At 35.5% G+C, this 20,223-nt stretch overlaps 1 protein-coding gene across 3 annotated transcripts in view; it reads right to left on the reverse strand.

The window, feature by feature from the left end:
* Positions 1-10,642: 10,642 nt before the first annotated feature.
* METTL25 (methyltransferase like 25) overlaps positions 10,643-20,223 on the reverse strand; it is a 69,586-nt gene continuing 60,005 nt past the window's right edge. For 2 of the 3 annotated variants that reach the window (XM_074902781.1, XM_074902780.1), the window contains exons 10-12: positions 13,141-13,215; positions 12,450-12,521; positions 10,643-10,912 (exon numbers count right to left, since the gene is read on the reverse strand). In XM_074902781.1, coding sequence (XP_074758882.1) covers positions 10,814-10,912; positions 12,450-12,521; positions 13,141-13,215 — 246 coding nt within the window. In that variant the 3' untranslated portion in view covers positions 10,643-10,813. Of the gene's footprint in view, positions 10,913-12,449; positions 12,522-13,140; positions 13,216-15,064; positions 18,288-20,223 lie in introns of those variants that run through there. The other variant, XM_074902782.1, reaches the window with a different exon arrangement.

The following is a 20,223-nucleotide window of genomic DNA, read 5'->3' on the forward strand; positions in this document are numbered from 1 at the left end:
AAACACTTCTAAAATCACTTTCAACAGAAGATACATTGATTAGACACAAAAAGAATGAGAGAGAACTTTAAAATATTGATGGGGCTGTAGCTAGCTTTCATAACAAACATTAGGGTTTTCAGGTTTTCATTGATAAGTTGTGTCTTACATAAAACTGCCTGTCTAGAATAATTTGTCTCAGTTTTTAGGAGAGCAGACCACTGGAATTCATGTTGCTCAGTACATCACTGTTTTGTTTTCATATGCCATCCAAACTGAAGGAAGTGATTGCGTATATTGTCATTGGAACTTTGTAAGTCTAAAACTGTAGTAAGTGCAGACATTCTCAGCATCTACAAAATAAATTTCAGATTTCTTCTCTATATGAAAGCTTATTTAGATTACTTGAAAGTATATGTTGCAAACTTCAACTGGAAAATGCTACTTCTCTCCAGCACTCCATTATCACACAGCTAAAGAAAATTAACCAGAAAGAATGGGTGAAAAGTCCATGGAAGTTAAAAATTAAAGATAAAAATGACATTTCTAATACAAAAGGATAGTTTCCCTGAGGAGATGTTTCAAGTGAGAGGTCAATGTTTGAAAAACACTTTAAAGAACATTTCATTTCAAAGAGGACTGTCAGAATGCAAATGTAGTGATAATGCAGATAGTGTACATCCAAGGTGATTTTCTGCCAACAAAGAAGGATGTTTGTGGTTTATCACACATAATAATACTCACCTGTCTGAACAGAAATTGGGTTTATTTATCTATTTTTTGGTTCTTTTTAATAACGTCCTCCAGGCAACCTGGGAATGATAATATGCATTGCAATGTCCAATGGCAAGCCTGTGAATTTGCTGTTCAAGGGAAGCACTATAGTTCAATAAAAAAACGCTCTGAACAGTCTGGAATAGTATGCCCCACTGTATTGCAAAGCACAGTGTCACTTCTCCTAGAAGTCCTGGAAAAATATTCTTGGGAAAGAAAAAGACAATTAAAGAAAATGAAAAATCATCCATTCTTTGCCATGAAAACTTAATAATTTTAGACAGTATTGTAATTTAGCTCCTAGAAGAGGCCTGTGCACACACTTTAGTTTTGATAATACATGATACACGGGCCTTTCCAGAAAATGTCACTTGCATTTTGCACACTGAGCTCTTGGCTGTTGCTGTTGATACGCAGTAGTGCTCATATCCTTCCCCAGCCTTCCATGAAGGTGGAAGAAGAAAGTAAGTAGAAGAAATATGGAGGAAGAAAGGAGAATGAATGAGAAACAATCTCCACAATGAAAATTCAAATAAGAGTTCTCAGACCCATATTTTCGAATGGATACACCAAAGCATGTGTATTTCATCTGAATCCTAACCACCTGTTGCAGGAACAGAATTGTTTTCCGATATAACACTGTTTTAGTTTTAGTGACGGAAAAGAGATCTGATACTCAGACCTGGAAAGTGTTCTAATTGAAGATATTTGAATAAAACAAGGAGCCTTTAGATCATCAGATTTTTTGATTACACTGTTTTTGTGTTTCTGTCTACAGTGTTTTACTGTTCTCTCACCATCTGGACCCAATCACTGGTGTGCATAGAGAGAAAATATAGAAAAAACCCCACAACATCAGCAGGTGAGTGAAGTCCTCAGTCTTCAGGACCTTAACAACTGCATGCCCAAACTTTCCTGGAGCTGAGATGAACAAAAAGCAAATCATCCTTGACATAAGCTGGGGACGGGTATAGCCTGGAGAAATTTACTGTAGAACACAACAGTTCCCTTAATGACAGACCACTGCCCTGCATTAATAAGGCTACTCACTACAATGACTGGACACATCAGGTACAAATCAGGCTGACTTCCATAACTGGAATTACCCAGCATTTGGTGGCAGCGTGTCCCAGACACTAGTTACATGAAACAGCTCTACAGGAGCCATGATTGACCTGCTCATCAGCCACAAGCATCGCTGTTCATGCTACTGTTAGTAAGAGAAAACTCTTAGCCCAAAGTGCTTGTACGTGTAACACAAGCAGTGAGTGGGAAAACAGAAGCAACAAAGCTCTTCCTTCTGTACTTCTTTAGATCATGCTCCTGTGTCAAAAACTCGGACTTGATTCTCAGAGGATACACTTGCTCGTACCCTGGACTAGGCAGGAGTACAGGCATACCAAGGCAGCACTTCACCAGAGTCAATTGGCGATACCGCAAAGCATAGAATTAGTTTGGGGTGATACCATACCAACAGGCTTATGTGTCCTTTGGGACCCAAGGTAATAATACTGAAGTTTCACATGGTGTAGAGTGGATCTGTCTTTCCTTTCCTGAGCTGGAGAATCAGAATGTAAAGCTGGTCTCAAACTTTAACTGACTAAAAAGCAGTGAATTAAGTTGACATTAACTTCTGGTGACAAACTGGTAAGAAATTAAGTGCTTACTGTTAACTGTAATCTTCTCTTGTATGTATTCAGATTTATTTTGGCAGCTGTTTTAACAGAGAAACACTACATTATTTACCATACCACAATACTCCTATTTCATTCAATACAATTGTAAAACACTAATGTGTAAAAACTTGAATGTTCCTAGATTTACTCTTCCAGAAACTTAGGTACAGTTTGCCAAGGAAAAATAAATTAGCAACATATGAAACTGCAATATTTCAATAATATGCTAGAGGTGAATTAATAACTGTGATACATTTTACACTTAACTTATGTTGTCTTAAGGCTAAATGCTAGATTATAACAAACAGGTAAATTTTTAGAAATTATTCCCACTGAAAACCTGAAATATTATTTTAATTCTTCACTGAGATCCTACTTCCAGTTACATAATTTTTAAGTCCTGCTGGAAAATATTTTCAGTAAAATAATATTTTTAAAATGTTTTTCGTAGAAATCCATTCTGAAAATACATCTTAAATGGAATTGTAAAAATCAATCAAAATTTACATCTCACAGTCTACATTTATAGGTTCTGTATTGAATTCATGGACTGTGCAGAAAGAGTTAGTAATTAACATTACTTTCTTTAACACGTAGTTCATGAATAAGGGATGCACTTCCTGCAAAGTGCTGATAGAAGAGGCTAATTGGGGAAACATACCATTTTTATAAATTCAGTTCTTTGCTTTACAACATTATATAAAATTTCTGCACACAAGAAGGGAACGAAGGGCAATATAGGTTTACAGTCAAATCTTGCTATGAAGATATTCTGTTAAGGTACTGTAACAAATGTTGCCTTTTGAAGAATTAAGGCTAAATCTTACTTTCCTTATTCATAAAAACAGCTGTAACAGAGTTCATGGGAATTTTACCATTGGCTTCAGTGAAAGTACAAGCTGTGACACGAGTTATTCTTAGGAACAATAACTGCCATTTAACTCTGTAATCAGCGCTCCCATTGTTAAAGGGCCAGTGAGTGGAGAAAATAAAATCCTGAGAATTGTTATGTATTAAAAACATATCTGAAATTAAAAATAAGCAAAAAGCCATTTTAACCTTCTCTTACTATATGTCAGGAAGATTTCAGTGATGAACCAGTGTTCACGATAAATTTCTATACTGTTCAACTTTAACACCTATAGATAAGGGAAGTGTACATAATCTCTTTGCCTTCACAAATGTAAATTTGGAACTGTCTTTCTACAAAAGATATTTGATCTTTCACATTGTTTGTCTTCAATAGATGCTTTTGTATCCAAGCCTGCTCCCATGGAAATCAACAGAAATTTGCCAGTGACTCAGATGAAAACAAGGTCTTCACATGTAAGTGTACGCAATGGATTGTTTCATATTAATATCTGTTAATGTTTTATCTATGGACTTTTTGTATAATGCTGAATGCTTGAACTTGTCCTTCTTTTCTACATAGACAAATTACAATTATTCAAAGGACGTGGATGTCTTCAGAAAACTGATTATTTCAATTTCAATGCTATTTAAATGTCTGATTTAGAATCTTTTCTCCATAACTCATGATTTCAATAGATGGTGCTTTGATAGATGACACTAAACTTGATTCATGTGATTAACTGTGCAAATGGAATGGTTATCCAAAAAATCACCTTTTATATACACTTGTTACATTTTTCTCTTGCTCCTGCAATAATGTTTGAGGATAACACAGAAACAAAGTGGCACTTCTCAAAGTTTTTTTCTTTGAATACCTTCTTTTTCTAAATAAACTCAATAGAATTCTGTTTATTAAAAAAAAAAAAAAAGTTCAACATCACTACAGAAGTGTGGCTTTAAAAAGAAGTGTGACTTTTAAGACAAGCTAATGAGCAATTCTCTAAAGCTCTTGTTGGCCAGATATTTTTTACTTAAGAATCTGTCTAGGGCTAATCTTAATGACATACATTTTCACTAGGTGACTGTACCATTATTCATATTTTCAAATTAAAACTAAAATTTCTGGGAAGGTAAGGGTTTACATTTTTTAATTTGCTTTTATTTAAAATTTGTAATCATAAAGAGCATAGCAAGAATTTTGCTGAAACCAACCTTATAACCCTTGCTAGTTAAGAATAGTCTGCTAATAAATAACCACTGAAGAGCTTAAAATTGATAAAACTTGGTTTATATGCTGTCCACTGAATATTTTGTGAATTGTGTTCTTTGAATTGATACCCATGCCTTACAGCATAAAAAGGTTAGAAAACGGCACATTTAGCCAAGGAATGTACAGCTCATTCTACACTTTCTAAAATCTGCGTGTGTCCTCTTGATGACTTCAGCCTTTCTAAGTGAATTTAGGATTTATAGTTGAGAAACAGCATGGCTGCTTCTGCTGTCAGTCTTTATTCATTACTCTTATAATAGGAGGTGTAATAAACAACATAGATTTACAACAGTACATTTTAATTATTGTTTCTGAAGGTTTACATAATCAGGAGAGGTGATCTGTTGCTTCTTCTTCTTTGAAATTTTCTCTTTTGGTGCCAAACACTACTGAGTTATTCAGTAAGCAGACAGCTTTGCTCTTTTCATCAGCGATTCATGAAAGAGTTGACAGTTGGTGTGTTAAGGCAATCTGAGGTTTCGTCTAACAGTCTGATTTGTTGGCTCAGTAGATTTACTGCATCTTGATTTTCTTGATAAATTCCATGTGAAACTCAGTACCTGCTGCCCTGACAACATCTTTATCTACATGAGTAAGTTCATATTGGTCCAGATGCAAAGAGAAAGAGACTTACATAAAACTAAGAATTTTGTACCGAAAAGTTAAAAGTTTGCGCAGGTTTCACATGCAGAATTCTTTAATCCACAGTTAAATTTAGAAGTGATATTTTGCTTTTGGACAGTCTGTTAATTTTAAACAAAGTTATTAAATAATTGTATCTTGTTATCATGTTACAAGAGGAAATGAAAAGTCCTTTCTTACTATACATAGCCACTGTGACTGTAAATGCAAAAGACTGAAAGAGATAATTTAATGATAAACTATTAAAAAAAAAAAAAAAAAAAAAGCAAGCATAGACCAAAACTATGGAATATACAATAGGTACAAAATAAATGTTGTGTAGAAAAGAACTTAATTTCCTATAGCGAAAAATATATCATGTTGTTGCCCTCAAAAAAATTTTGACCTTTGCAGCTAGTTCCTAGATTGTTAGGAAAGTTTAAAATATGAATCTCCTGTTTACCCGCTGAAAATTCTTGCTTTCCTGTATTTCCATTGAATAAGATAATTACATTTCTTCCTACAGTTTATAAAGAATAGTAATATACTTTACAGTAACTGCAAATCTTTGAGATATTGTGCCCATATAATCTTGCCTGTGTGTTTCGTATTTGTGAGTTTAACAAATTCTGGACAACTGTATGCCTCATGATGTAATCAGTACAAATACTGTGCTTTCCTACCCAAGATCACACTTATTCAGTACAATTTCAATTTCTTCTAAGTTTCATTGGTAATCTACAAACCATTTTCTGATTTCTTTCAAATCCACAGTTCTGAGGAAATTATGGTATATAGTAGGATTCCACTTGGATAAAACAACTTAAAATTGTTAAATCAAAAATAAATAAATCTAGAAGTAGCTGCCACTCATAGCAATTAGTTGAAGTCATTTACTGTTTTGATGAGTATCAAAACTATTTTATGAGAAAAATCCACCTGCGGAACATAAACCACTGGACAAAATTTTGTAGACCTATTAATGATAGTATTGACTGAAGTAACTACAGACTGAACTGACTGAAGACGTCTGATAAATGGATTTCAATAGTTATACATGGAGAAATCTTTGTGTTCCTAGTATTTTTTAATAACCTATGCCTCTCAGGCTGTCTGGTGCTTATTAATCTGTCTGATCATCAGGAATTCATTTCAAGACTTTAAGGAAGAAAGCAACAAGAAGCATAACTGCAGTGCAACTTCTCTGAAGCATTCTAAATCTCAGGAAGATTTTAGTCCTTTTCTTATGGTATGCTGAAATACTACATTGACAAAGATAACAACCAGGGATAAGCACATTCAAAGAAACAAACTTATTCAGCAGTTGCCTGGAGATACAGAATATAGAACCACCAAACTGAGTTGATTATTTCAGATGGTGAGGGAACTGCAGCTGGATCCCAGAGATTTAGGCCATGACCCATCCAGCAGGAAGTATGGGAATTTTGCAACATTTGAATAGATCTCAGAAACCAAGGAAGCTAAAGTCACAGTTCTAAGGGTTAGGTGGCCAATTTAAATGTCTGGGCAACTATATTTCTGTTCTGATTTGATTATGGACACTAAAAATGGCTCATAGGCTAGCATGGATTTCTCTCCTTTCAGAGCACTAGAAAATCTTGCTGTATCAGCAAGGAGGACATATATCAGTAAGATAAGATGCGTGGGATAAAGAGATTTAAAGATGCTAACAAAGTTTGCATATTTGGCTACTTCTCAAAGAAAAGGAAGCTTGAAGCACCATACTAAGTTGGCTGTTTCACACATAAGCAGGAAAGACATCCTTGGTGCTGGTCTTATTTTACCACTTGCCCTTAGTATCAGTGGTCTCTGGCAATATAATGACACACTTAGGATGGTTTTTAGAAAAAAAGTATATCTGAACCAATAAATATTGATAGGAAAGAATACTCCAATCATCAAAAAGACATATAGCTGCTACCAAGCCAAATATATTTAGCATGCTTCCCCTGTGCAGATTTTACACCATCATACGACATACATATTTTGAGTCTCAAGATTTTAACTCCATCATGACATAGTAAAGCATTTTACCTCTAAGCTGATAGTTGTTTTTAACAGTAAATTAACAAATCATGCCAATGAAGAAGATAATTTATAATAAAAACCCCTTAATATTTAATCAGAAAAAAATTTGAAACTAAAATCCCAGAAACTAAAACAGTGCAAAATTTTTTTGTGGTGTGATGTTCTAAGACATGAATCTGAATTGTAGAATTAAAGTTTATTGTCATAAAAGCAGGCTTGGAGATCTTAGGGCTACAACATACTCTTGGATATTAAGGTTGTACACATACCCTGCATCCATCCAAGAACAGGTTTCAGTCCTAAGAAAAATAAACCACTCCAAATCTGCTACAGAATGCATAGGTGTGCCACGAACGGAATCAAGCAAACACCTGAGGGAAAGCAGGTATACCCACTATTTCTTAAGGAGCACATCAAGATAGATAGCTCTCTATCACACTGAAAGAAAATAGAGATTCTTTTCTATCAAAAAACTTGAAATGCTGGGGTTTCAACCCCAAGCCCCAAATTAAGGTTGACATATGGGTGATTCCCACAGCCCTTCACCAAGGGGGGGTGAGTTTACCTTTAGGCTTCCCTCCAGGGTGGTGCCGGCCTTGCAGGGAGAGCCATTGGGTAAATGAGCCCCAGGTGTCTGCACTGAGTAAGCAAAGGTCAGGTGTCCCACTTGGGGATAAAAGCTGGGACCACTTGCAGGCAGGGGCAGTGTCTGTCTGTGAGGTGGATGCCCTGTGCAGAGTTTTGTGTTGGGGAAGGCCCTCCTGTCTCCCTGGGACTGGGCTCCAGCCAGGTCTGGCTTTTGTAAATGTGGGCTGTGTAGAGATTCAGTATGTGGCTTCCTTGGTCTTATGTGTTTGGCTTGTTGACTCAGTTGTCTCCTGTCCCTTCTATGGGAGACTGCATTTCACCATTTATTCCACCCATTGTTGGTTGTGTGGTGTTGTTGTTGGGGTCAGTGGGATTGATGCTGATTATGTATAATCTGACTGACTTGTTTGTACCCCCAGTGCTCACCCATGTACTGACCCTTTTGTATCCAATACAATTTGGTTATTGGTTCATCTTTATGCTGGCTGTGTCCTTTATGCTAGGCCTAATAATTGTCAAAACAAGAGTGCATCATACTTAGGATATGGTTTACATTATGGAAGAACTTCTGGCAATAACCATGAAGAAAAATAATTTTATTCATCTTGATTACTGTCAGGGATTTTTCCATCATGTAAACAAAAGCTCATAGGTATTCAGGCATCCAGAGCTTTGAAACAGCTTTGAGAGCAGACAGCAACTGACTTTGTTGAATGCAAACTTGTCATATAAACCTCTTGATAGTTATTATTCTAAGTCTGTCTTTGCCTGCACAGACTACAAAGTGCCTGAACACTACTAAAAGAGCCTGAGAAGTTGCTGAGGGGAGGGGGGGCATGCAAATTTATTCAGACCTTTTTGAATCAGTAGAAAAGCATTTGTGCTGATCCTACAGATGTGCTTTTTATCCTAAACTGTTGCAAATGTCCTCTTAAGATAGTAATAAGAATTTAACTTAGAATTTAGATAGCACTACATGTGTTAAAATGTCACACAAAATTAGCAATAGTATGTATACCCTATGCAATTTTGACTGTGTTCACATTAAACCAGGTGGGGCTTGCTAAAAATATTTTGGGGCCATAACAGGGTACTCTTAAGCACTTGCTCTCAGTGAGAAACTGTCATCTTTGTTTAGACATCATATATGCCCCATTTTTAGTATTTGGTCTGAAAAAGCTGAAGAATCAGCTTATAACACAAAAAGTGCAATTTCATCCCCAGGTAAATTTTTCCAGCAGCACATAAGATTGTGATGACAACACTCTTAACACTTTACTAGTAATTAGTCATTATGTCTTAGCAGAACAAAATAGAATAAACTCTATTTTTCTAAGACTTTTTTTTATCCTTTTTTTAATATCATGTACTTTAGATTGCCTCTTTACATCATATATTATTGGTGAGTTTTTTCCTTCCAGATGCTTAGGGGTTAGGAAAATATTTCCTTTCTTTTGATTCCTCTCCTGGGAAAAGAATCTACCAGCTTGTTAGTTTCCTCAATACTCTCTGTATAACAAAAAATGGCACATATAGGCCTCATTTTCTTAGCTCTACTCCAAAGATGCTGTGAGCACCTGCAACTTCTGTTAATTTCCATGAATATTGCAGGTGTTCAGCAGCTCTAAGGATTGAACATAGTGGGACCAAACAAATGTGAGAAGCTCACACTGGATCCATGTAGCTAGTAAGTACTGGGAGTCCTAAAAATACACAGCAGTGAACTTACACCACCAAATAAAAGTTTTCCTTCCAAGTGAACACATCAATATAGATGTGACTTGTTAGAAAAATACATTAATTCTCTTTTCTTGAATGGCCATGTTCACAAGCTCTCATTATATTTTGCAGACTGAAACAGAGTAGGATATGTTCCTACTCACATCTGAATCTATCAGATTCCCATGACTATCACTGTCACTATACAATTAATATAAAAATACTGTTTATCTTCTGCACACCAAAGTTGCATTCTCTCCTTTAATGCTGTATTTTGTTATTTATTTGTTGTCCTTTTTCGTGCACTGGTAGTTAATTGTTTTACATATGCTGGAAAATTCTAATAAAAGCACTAGGACTTAGAATAGAAACTTTTCTCTTTTATAATTGGTGGAAAATCTGCAAGTTTAATTAGGCAACCCATTGAGATAAATGCATCAACAAATAAATTTCCCACTCATGAATGCAGTAGAGCCAACAAGAAACGGCCTAGCAAGTTTCAATTCACTTGGGTACCAAGTATTTGTACCCAACACATTTGGGCCAGATAATAGCTTTCTGATACAACCCAAGGATTACAGAGTGAACCGCAGCAGGGCAGCTGATTCTTAAGCACTGGGAAATCTCCCACTGTATTCAAGCACTCACATTTTTTCTTTCAGAGTGACAGGCAAACAAGTGCAAACCAGGAACACGCCTGAAGGAAGAAGGGGTTAATAATACAAAAGTGCTCTTTGCAGGTTGTTACTGTCTAGGCTCTTCTCAGTTGCTCTATAAATGAGCTGGTCCCGATGACCTGAACAGGGAAGTACAAAGATCCTATTTAGTCTATGAACCTCTTGTTTACAGTGCAGGTTGTTCTTCTCTTTATTCTATGTAAAAGAAAAGGTGAGGCTAGTCTGAGACTGCTGATGCCAGCCACTGGTAAGAATTGAGAAGGTATGATTTTGTGATTAGAAATATCAAGAGAAGTGGTATTGATACATAGTATACCGAGTATAATGACTTAAAAAGAAGAAACATAAAAACCAACAATCACATAATACAGGTCATAACTTTCACAATAACATCAGATGTTCAACATTATTTAATAACTGACATAAGGAAGCAGTGGTATTTATAAAAGAGATATTTATTTCTCATGATTTAAAGAGGTACTACACTTTTTACTTTTGCAGCTGAAAAGCAGTGTACTTGAGGAATCATTTAAAAGTAACAGAATTAAAAGTGAGGAAATGGCAGTTATCAGTTCAGAGTTTTCAACCTATCTGCAATTTGCTTCCACTTAAAAACACAAGTGTTTCTTCAGAGCAATGACTGCATAGCATCTAGGGGATTTCACAGGATCGAATAACTTCACAAGTCCAGACCAGGCAATGTTGTCCTGTAAAATGATATATGATTGAAGTACATAAAAACGTGTTTGACTTAAAAGCTAAGATATTGTAATAGGTTCACATTCTGAAATACAAAATTGAAAAAAAAAAAGTCCTTAATGCCAAGCAGGGAAAACACTTATCTAAAAAGAAAATCACGGAAAGATTGTTGTGGAAAAAAAAGGACATCCAAAGCAGGATGTATTTCAAGTCATTAAATTATTTCTAGCACTATTACCACCCCCTTCATCAATAAAGCTTTTTTTCAGTTGAACTATTGCAAAGAAATTAAGGACATGTCCTACTCATTTTATGCAGCATGTTCTACTACTGAAGCTAATTAACTGACTTTTCAAATGAATCAGGCCAGCTGGATCTGGTCTTCATGTTGCATATGGCTTTTATCATTTCTCTTTTTTGTTCCTAAACACATTTTGTGAATCAACTAGTACAAGATGAAATCAATGCGTATATTACATTTAGAAAAGGTAAATTGGTGCTAAATACAGCAAGTCTGATCTCCCGTCTTGGAAATCATTCAGATCTCTGTGATTTATAACTGGTTGGCATTTGGGAAAATACATCATTATTTAAAATATTTTAAATTGCCTCTCTGTAAAAATACCACTTTAGAACAAAAGCATGCATTTACTACAATTCAGTTGTTCCAAGTGCACTGTGGCAGAGTATACTGACAAAATGGAGCTGTTAAAATGAAAGGTTTATTGTGGAAAAACAGAGTTATCCATATGAATGTTTTTTTTATTTTAAAATTTTATTTTGACCATGGCCCAGAGCAGAAGGTGGAAGATACTATCACTTCCCCTTAGCAAATTATTATTTGTCTGAAAAATGTTTACTGGTACAGAGAAAGTATGACTGCTGCTTCTGAGTTAATCAGGCCAAGCTCAAAATTAGTGTTAAAAGAAACACTGTAACGTAAATCATTATGGAGTAAATGTAGTAGCATTTGCTTATTATATCCCAGGTCTATACTTGTAAAATATATTCAGGCTGTATGTTAGTCAAATGTACCTCAGTTGACCCATACAGTTGGAAAAAGTACACCCTCTCTCATCATTAATCTTAATTAAGAAACAATAAAAGGAAATTGTAAACATTTTGGACCTAATTCAAAATTTCTTGAATTATATATTCTAAAACATATTCAATAGAAGCTCTAGCATGTACAGCACAATGTTTTTTAGCGTTTCCAATATTATTTTTAATTATTAAATATCTCAATATGCTGTATAAAATGAGATTTCTTTCATATTTAATTAATTTATTTTTACTGTCTATTGACTAGTAATTACCATACAATTAAAAGAACATAAACTTTACTGTTGCTGCTTTGCTGAAAATAAAAACATCTGCTGGGCATATGTTTATACTAAATGGAATGAATGCTTATACTTTTGCAAATATGATGAGAATAATAATACTGCAACAGAGACTTTTGGTCTACACAGTAATAAATTGGCTGAAATAGTCTCATTTCACTGATGTACCCTTTAGGTATCATAAAATATAATGTAAAAATACCTGCTCCTTGAGGTAGCAAAGACGATCCAGAAGTATCAAAACCTCTATGCAGGGAGCCAGAACAACCTTCAACTGAAAGAAAGATTAGATACTATAACAATTTTGGGAAAGAGAGACACTATACTTGCAAATGGCTACACTTCCACAGAACAATTCCAGGAAGGTCAATTATTTTCTAGTGGTTCTGTTGTACAAATGTCACCTGGCCCATTTTCCCTGTGGGATGGACATCTTCAGAACAGATTATATTACAGATCAAAAAACCATGGAATGCCATAAGGCCAGGAAACTAAGTTGTTTAGTTGGTTTTGAGACATTGTCCAACAAGAAAATGATATTATATGAAGCAGAACAATTTTAAAGAGGGAAATAATGAATTTTAATAAAAAGAATTTTTATGGAATAACTGCACGGAGACCAGTCGAGGTTTAAAAGGAGACTGACATTTCATTTTCCAGGGTAATAGTCCCTCTTGAAAAAGAATCTTCCATGTGTTCACTTTATTATTTTACTGACACCTAATATAGTTTGGGAATAGGATATGCTCCAAAGTTTGGAAGGGGGAGCTGCTTTGTTTTTGAGATTGCATACTATAGCGTAAGACAGTCCATCTCCACATAAAATTTAACAGGGCTTTGTTCTAGACTAGCACATATATACAACGAAATAGTATTAATCCTATAATTTTTACCATATTAAATGCTTCAAGCTCATTCATTCTGTGCTTGTATTTTTCATAGTAATCCATTATACAGCTGTCTGGGAGCTGCAAGGGATGAAAAAAAAAATATCAGAGTTATTCTCGTTATTTTTTCAAGAGAACTTTAAAATAAAATATTTTTTCCTAATGGAAAGTCACACTATAAAATGAAATCCATGTTTTGTTTTTGAAATTAGCACTTTCCTAAGGTTTATAATAATTTTCCAGTAGCAGTTTCTCAGTTCTCATTTACAATAACTGTTCTTCAGACAGCATTCTGCACTGACATGAAATACTGAGATACATTCATTATTCAGAAAGCTCTAGCCATTCTTAAATGAGTATTACACAATAAAGTGGAGATGACATTCTCATTTCCTTTCCCATATATCTTATCCTCTCCTCACACCCATCTCTAAGGGATTTGTTTAAGCAGCTGAGGAGTGAATTCTGATGTGAGAGTAACACGCTTCAGTCAGGACTCCTGGATGGTACTTCACATTACAAAACCTACTATCAGATTCTGGAAATAATACTTTGTTTCTCTGTGCCTCAGGTTACGCATCTTTAAAATAAAACTTTTGCTATTTTACTTTGAACTAGTACGTGTTCCCTTCTTCTTCTCCTAATCACTTGATGCAACACTGCCAGCACTGCCACTATGATTGGAAATGATGTGAGGTGGGGCTGAACTTGATATAAAGACAGCTCAAGAACTCGACTAAGACAAATGCCACTTCTCTTTTCAGCCTTTAGTGGCCAGTGCACCACAGTGAGTAGCTAGAGCTACAACCACAACTGCTCTTCACAATGTATGTTCTCTATAGGACAGCCAGACTGCAACATTTTTCAGTTTTTAAAGGTCATGATGTCACTACTCTTCTGCTGTTCACAGTCCTGGATGCTAAACAAGACAGTTGGGCCACTTAAGAAAGCTGTTAGAGGAGTGGGAAGTAGGTTTCCAGTGTTATTGGTGATGGAGGCTGCTGGAAAGAGCAGAGCTGAGCGAGCCTGATGTGCTTTTTCAGTATCGGGAGTTTGCAGTATGTCTACTCTGTTGTGGCTATGGAAAAAGCTGGTCCACAACTTAGCAGAACAGTAATGGTACTGACAGACATGTAGATATGGCACTTAGGGACATGGTTTAATGGTGGACTTGGCAGTGTTAGGTTTACAGTTTGACTCAGTGGTCTTACAAGTCTTTTCCAATCTAAATAATTCTATGATTCTATGACAAAAGGTTAGGAAAGCTGAAGTGTTTAATAAATTTTTGTACACTTTTATTAGAAGAATCAACTAAGAGCATGGGGCTAATCCAGTTGCAAAGAAGTAAAATCCCAGCCTAAAATAGGGAAACAAACTAGAGAACATTTCCACAAATTATAAGTTTTATAAGTATTATGAACTTCATCCTAGGATAGCTAAGAAGGGAATGAAGTGACCTCAGAACTATTACTCATTGCCACTGAGTAGTTCTCAAAGATGGAATGTTAGATGGCTAGTAGATGTATGTATGTGTTTTATTATAGTCAGTTCAAATTCAGTACACTGAAAAAAATGGAATAAATAAAGAATTTAAAAACAATGAAAGATAAGCAGATGAGTAATAGTCAACATGAATTTGTCAAGAACAAATCACAAGTCAGTCTGCTTGTAAGAAGGATTCACAACAGCGAAAAACAACTGGTTGTCATATATTTTTATTTCAGCAACATTTTTGACACCATTTCACATAAAAATTTCATAAGCAAATTTAAAAAGCAAGGTTTAAAGTATTATAAAGCAAGCAAAAACTGTTTGAATGACCATAATCAAAGAGTAGTTATTAATGAGTCTTTGAACAACTGAAAAGACTTGCTGACTGGAGGTCTATTACAAAATGCAATGTTTTAATTAAGAACTCAAACAATAGAACAGAAACCAGATTAACTAAGTCTGCAGATGTGCAACAGGAAGGCATTGCTAGAACTTAAAATAATTTCCAGAAACTGGAGTACTGCTTAGAAAAGAAGTTTGAAATGCTGTACAGAAAAGCAGAAGGGACTACACGCAGGCAGAAATAATCAGCTGTTCAGGATGGGGAACACAAAATGACAGTCAGGGAGATACAGCATATCACAACTGAGTGACTGCAAAAAAAAGCAATCGCCATTCTGCAACATCTATAGGAGAGCAGCCCACAAAGCGCAGGAAGTAATCCTTCAACTCTACTTGGCAGTGGCAAAGCTCTAGCTGGAATACTGCATCCATTTTTGGGCATCAGATTTCAAAGAAAGAAATTAGCTGTCTGAAAAAGCCCTGAGAGAGAAAAGAGATCAGAGATCTAGAAAACATGACCTCTGAAGAAAGACTGCAAGAACTGGAGCTGATCATGCTAAATTAGAGAAAATTGAGAGTGGGCATAATAACAGTTTTTACAAGGCTATCACCAAGAAGCAGAGAACAGTTTGTTCACTGTGTCTATAGTGGATAGGATAAAGCTATTGGGCTTGCATTGCATCAGAAAAAAATCAGTCAGAAACTTTCTCTCTTTGAGGTTAATGAAGGACTGAGGAGGTTGTCAGTCTCCACCACAGAAAACTTTAAAAAGATCTGACAAATATTTTTCAGGAATGATGCAAAATTCTAACTCTGCCTTAAAACAAGGGGATGGGCTAGAAAAACTTTTGTAGTCTTTTAGTCATATTTTTTTAATTTAGGAAGTTCTTTTTCCCAACTACAGAGGCAAGGTTGAGTAGCTGATCTGGCAGTACTAGTGTGGACTAACAGGATTTTTTGGGGGTTTATTTTCAGTAAAGCTGTGCAACTATCTGAGGACCTTTTTTTTTTTTCCTTTTCCTCTCTAAAGAGTCAAACCAACTAAAATATACCAGTCATGAGATAAACAAAATAGTTTATTTTACCTCTATCCTATAAGCTTTTCATTTCAAATGAAAATTAAAAGGGGTTTAGTATAATGGATTTTTTAAATTACAAGCTATTTGGAATTAAAATACAAAGATCTGCATTTGTAATAATGCAATCATGAAACCTTTCTGCTTTTGCTTCTTTTATGTTCTTCATTTTTCAACTTGAAGCATTCAAATTAAATGAAAACAAGCTGTGAAATGTTTGGCAAATAAAAAGCCGGGTCAAAAATGACCCTTGGATGTTGGCATACTCGAGTACTAAGCCCAAATGCTTTTACTCTCCTTCCTTCCTTACTAAACATTCTGACTGAACACATCCTACTCTTAAGGATAGATTGGGTACTATTCTGAACTGTGCCTCCGTTAAAAGTTTGGTGAGTGAACTAATTTAATGCAACAGCCCAGCCGGAAAAGAGAGAAAGTGTCCACTAAAAAGCACTGATAGAAAAGGGTAACTGGTAGCTAGCTATGTGATCAATTTATTGGAAGACTAAAATCCAGGTGTCGCTCTTTGTCTGAAAATGCAACAAACAGCTTGTCATCTGGCTTCAGTTCTTAAAAGGTACCTAACACAATCTTCAGCTATCCCTCCAAGGTGAAGTAGGAGTAAACTATTTGTATTTTCATGAACAGAATTGCACTTACACATACAAAGCAAGCCCCACTTACCCACTGGAGTTGTCCATGCAAATTGTCTCTAATGCAGGGTTGCCACACATTTGTGTATCCAAAAAAATTTCTTTCAATTCATGCACTGAACTTTTTTCTTACATTATGATGTTGATACTGTGAACTTATGCCCTGAGTGAAAATGCATGAAAAAGCCTAAATACATATTCAATTGTCTTAACAATGTTTCTGCACCCAAAGGTTTAGCTTATGCTACTGATATTCAAGTAACCTTCAGTACATACAGAGAGGATTTGGCCAGTATTTCTTGCAGATTTAGCTACAATGTCTCCTGGTCTTTATCAAGTTGTGAACAAAAGCACCTCGACTCTTTCCACTGTGATGGTGGTGCATGCTTTCTTTAATTTCTTTGTGGATTGGTACAGTTGCTCAAATAGCTGAAATAACTAGAGGAACTAGAGGGCAGCAAGGTCTCCACTGACCTAGTTATAACTATACCATATGCTGGAGGTGGCACTAAAACTATACCATAGGCTAGACTCATCTGTTGTGAACGAGGAGACTGACAACAGCACGCAGAGAGCGCAGGAGATACCCCACACCTGAGCACACTCAGGTTAGACTGCAGTCCCACAAACATGCTGACTGAGCATGCTCTGAAAACATTCAGGCACAAGGTGTGTGACAACCACACTTAACATTTCACCAGAGAGTACTTTTTCAGAGTTGTGTCTTTCTCTAGACTGAGTATTTTGACTAAAATAGTCTCTTTTACTGCCCAGTGCTGCACATGCCCTACAGAGGAGAGACAGAGCCTAAGGATGCTGTTCCACAGCCTGTTTAAACAGCTGTAATTCCTTTTTGCTGCCTCAAAAGGACTGCTTTGCCCTGCACTGACTGCACATTTCCATATTTCCTCTCTCTTCTTCTACCAGCATTATCCTGAACGCTAGCAAGAGTATAAGAGAGCAGTAAGGCAGCCCTTTTAGCAGAGCAGTGTCTTAGTTCAAAACTCTTGGGAGACCATACCATACAGCAAATTTTCACAATTTTCCCATGACCAAGGTAGTTAAAAATAATGTAATGTAATACAGTGTAAAATAATGTAAAACCAATAATTAAATTACTGAGAAACATAAGTTTATTTAGAAGTTTGTTTAAAATGCATTTCAAATGAATGCAATCTGTATTATTTATAATTATATCTAATTGAAATAAAAGTCACATCTCTTAAGATTCCTTGTCAGACTATAATGTTGTGCTACCATTAATTGGGATAGTATTTTTTCAGTTTGAAAAACAATTATACTTGAAACCAGCATTATGCACGTACACTTTATAGGCTGTAATGTTACCTGAGCCTTCATTCAATATTTCCCCAACTAACATACGAAACAGGAAATCCATGAGCTGAAATTCCTTCTGTCCAAGAAAGCAGTCGAGAAAGTAATCTCTTCAACAATTATAAAATGCAGTATGTGTGTAAATCCAGTTAGCGCCTTCATTTTTTGTCTGTTTAGACTCAGCTAATTGCTGTGTTAGAATTCATGGGAAAGTGGAGAGAATTGTTTTGGCTTTGGCTCCATGTTTGCCCAATGGCTGTACACAATAAAAAGCATCAAAGTTAGAAGTAATCTTAGCAAAGGCAAATCAATTTAGATATTTAAAGATATCAATACTGAATTTAGTGTGGGGTAGACATTAAGATTATAAGAAATCTCAGGTTAAAAGTCCATCTCTTTCCCAGTTTCCACCGAAATTTTCCTTTTTAGTTTCCAGGATAGCTGCAGATATTCAGGTTAGTTCATGTCTTAATGTATTATACAATTCCACTACTGACAGTTCTGCAGTCTTAGATATGTAGTTTTTCAACACTTTTTAAAACAACAGTAAAATTAAGCCATACAATAAGATTCTTCCTCCTGCTTCCCTTCATCTAAAAACCACATGTTATGCTATTCCACTAGTCCTTGCTGAGGCGATATTATAAGTCAAGGGACACTCTATGGTAAGCTAAGAGAAGCACATCTCCATTTACCCAGTGTCCTCTTTTCTGTCTTATTGAAAGAAGTTATAAAGAATTGTCCTGTGTGAAATGCTGACCAAAATGACGGCTGCATCTTTTCTCATTCAGCACACTGATCATTACTTCACATTATATCAGTATTTAAATTCTCAGGCATGCATGGAAACAGGAGGCACTATGTGATCTACAGAAGCTCAGAAAAATCCAGTGCAGATCCCACAGGACACGTGGCACAATCTTACTGCACCGCCAGTTTACGTGTATGTTTTTCTTTCAGTATCACCCTGGGATGACTTCCTATAAGCACCGTAGTTTGGGAGGATTCAAGTGGTGAGGGTTGTAACATATTAAGTCAAAGCGGCAATTTTATTAACTTCATAATAGAACACAGTGCAATGATGGTTTTAAAAAACACTGACAAATGCCAAAGAAGGGAGAAGGTGCTCTTAAATGCTTTGTCATTGCAAAAGAGACAGTTACACTCTTTTCACAGTAACAACAGTGTTGTCTACCTTAATATTTCAATTCCAAGAATGTAGCTTCTTTCAATGCAATTTAGCTGACAGAAATTAAATTAAAAAAAAAAAAGACCATCACAAAGCCCACCAAGTTCTCAGAACACATTCTGGTGGCAGTTAGCATTCTTCAAGAAATCTATTTGAAAACAAAATTGGTTTAGCCCATTGGTATCTCAAAGAGCATACACTAAAAAAAAAAAATGAAATTAAGAATTTGCCAGTAGTAATTCTCTAGTTAAGACTCAATTTTTAGAAACTGAGAAAAATTACAGGTAAGAAATAATAAAATATTAAGCCATTTGAATTTAGGAAGTGAAAGAAATCCATTTAGTTAAAGAATTCATATCAGTGCTGAATTTAAGCTTAGAAATTCTTCACTCAGCTGATCTTTTGGGATATGTTTTAGAGAACGCCATACTCCTTTGGTCAAAATTTTGTCAGGTCGGTAAATCAGAAATTCATATGAAAAACTACTTTTGCCTGCAAAAATTTAAACCTATCATCTATATTAAAGGTAGAAGAAATAAAGATCAGTGTATTATATTAGAAGGTTCTCACATGGCCATGGAAACCTTATTAAGCATTTTCTAAGAAGAATGGAACTGCCCAAACACCTTGTTTTAAAGAAGAGCAGCTTTCTAATTACTGTAATGCAGCCTATCCTGACAAACTCCATAAGGACAGATTCTTTTTATCTTGTCTCAAGCTTACGTGCTCATTCAATTAGAACACTGCTTGCCAATGATGTGTACAGAGCACAGTGTCTCTTAATTATATGGTTTAAAATGATGAAAAAATATGCAAAACATTCTGTTCAACATATCTTGACATAGTCGTATTCAATGAATCGGAAGAACATGAAAACATCTAAAACAGCTGCGGTAGGACCAAACTAGGAAATACATGTGATAAATTGCAAATAGTATTGTATGAGAAGCACAGATGTGGAAATGGGAAGAAATATTCTCAAAGCCTGCTCACCATCACATGA

The sequence above is a fragment of the Athene noctua genome, chromosome 3, assembly GCF_965140245.1.
Source record: "Athene noctua chromosome 3, bAthNoc1.hap1.1, whole genome shotgun sequence".
In the NCBI taxonomy this organism is placed as follows: domain Eukaryota; kingdom Metazoa; phylum Chordata; class Aves; order Strigiformes; family Strigidae; genus Athene; species Athene noctua.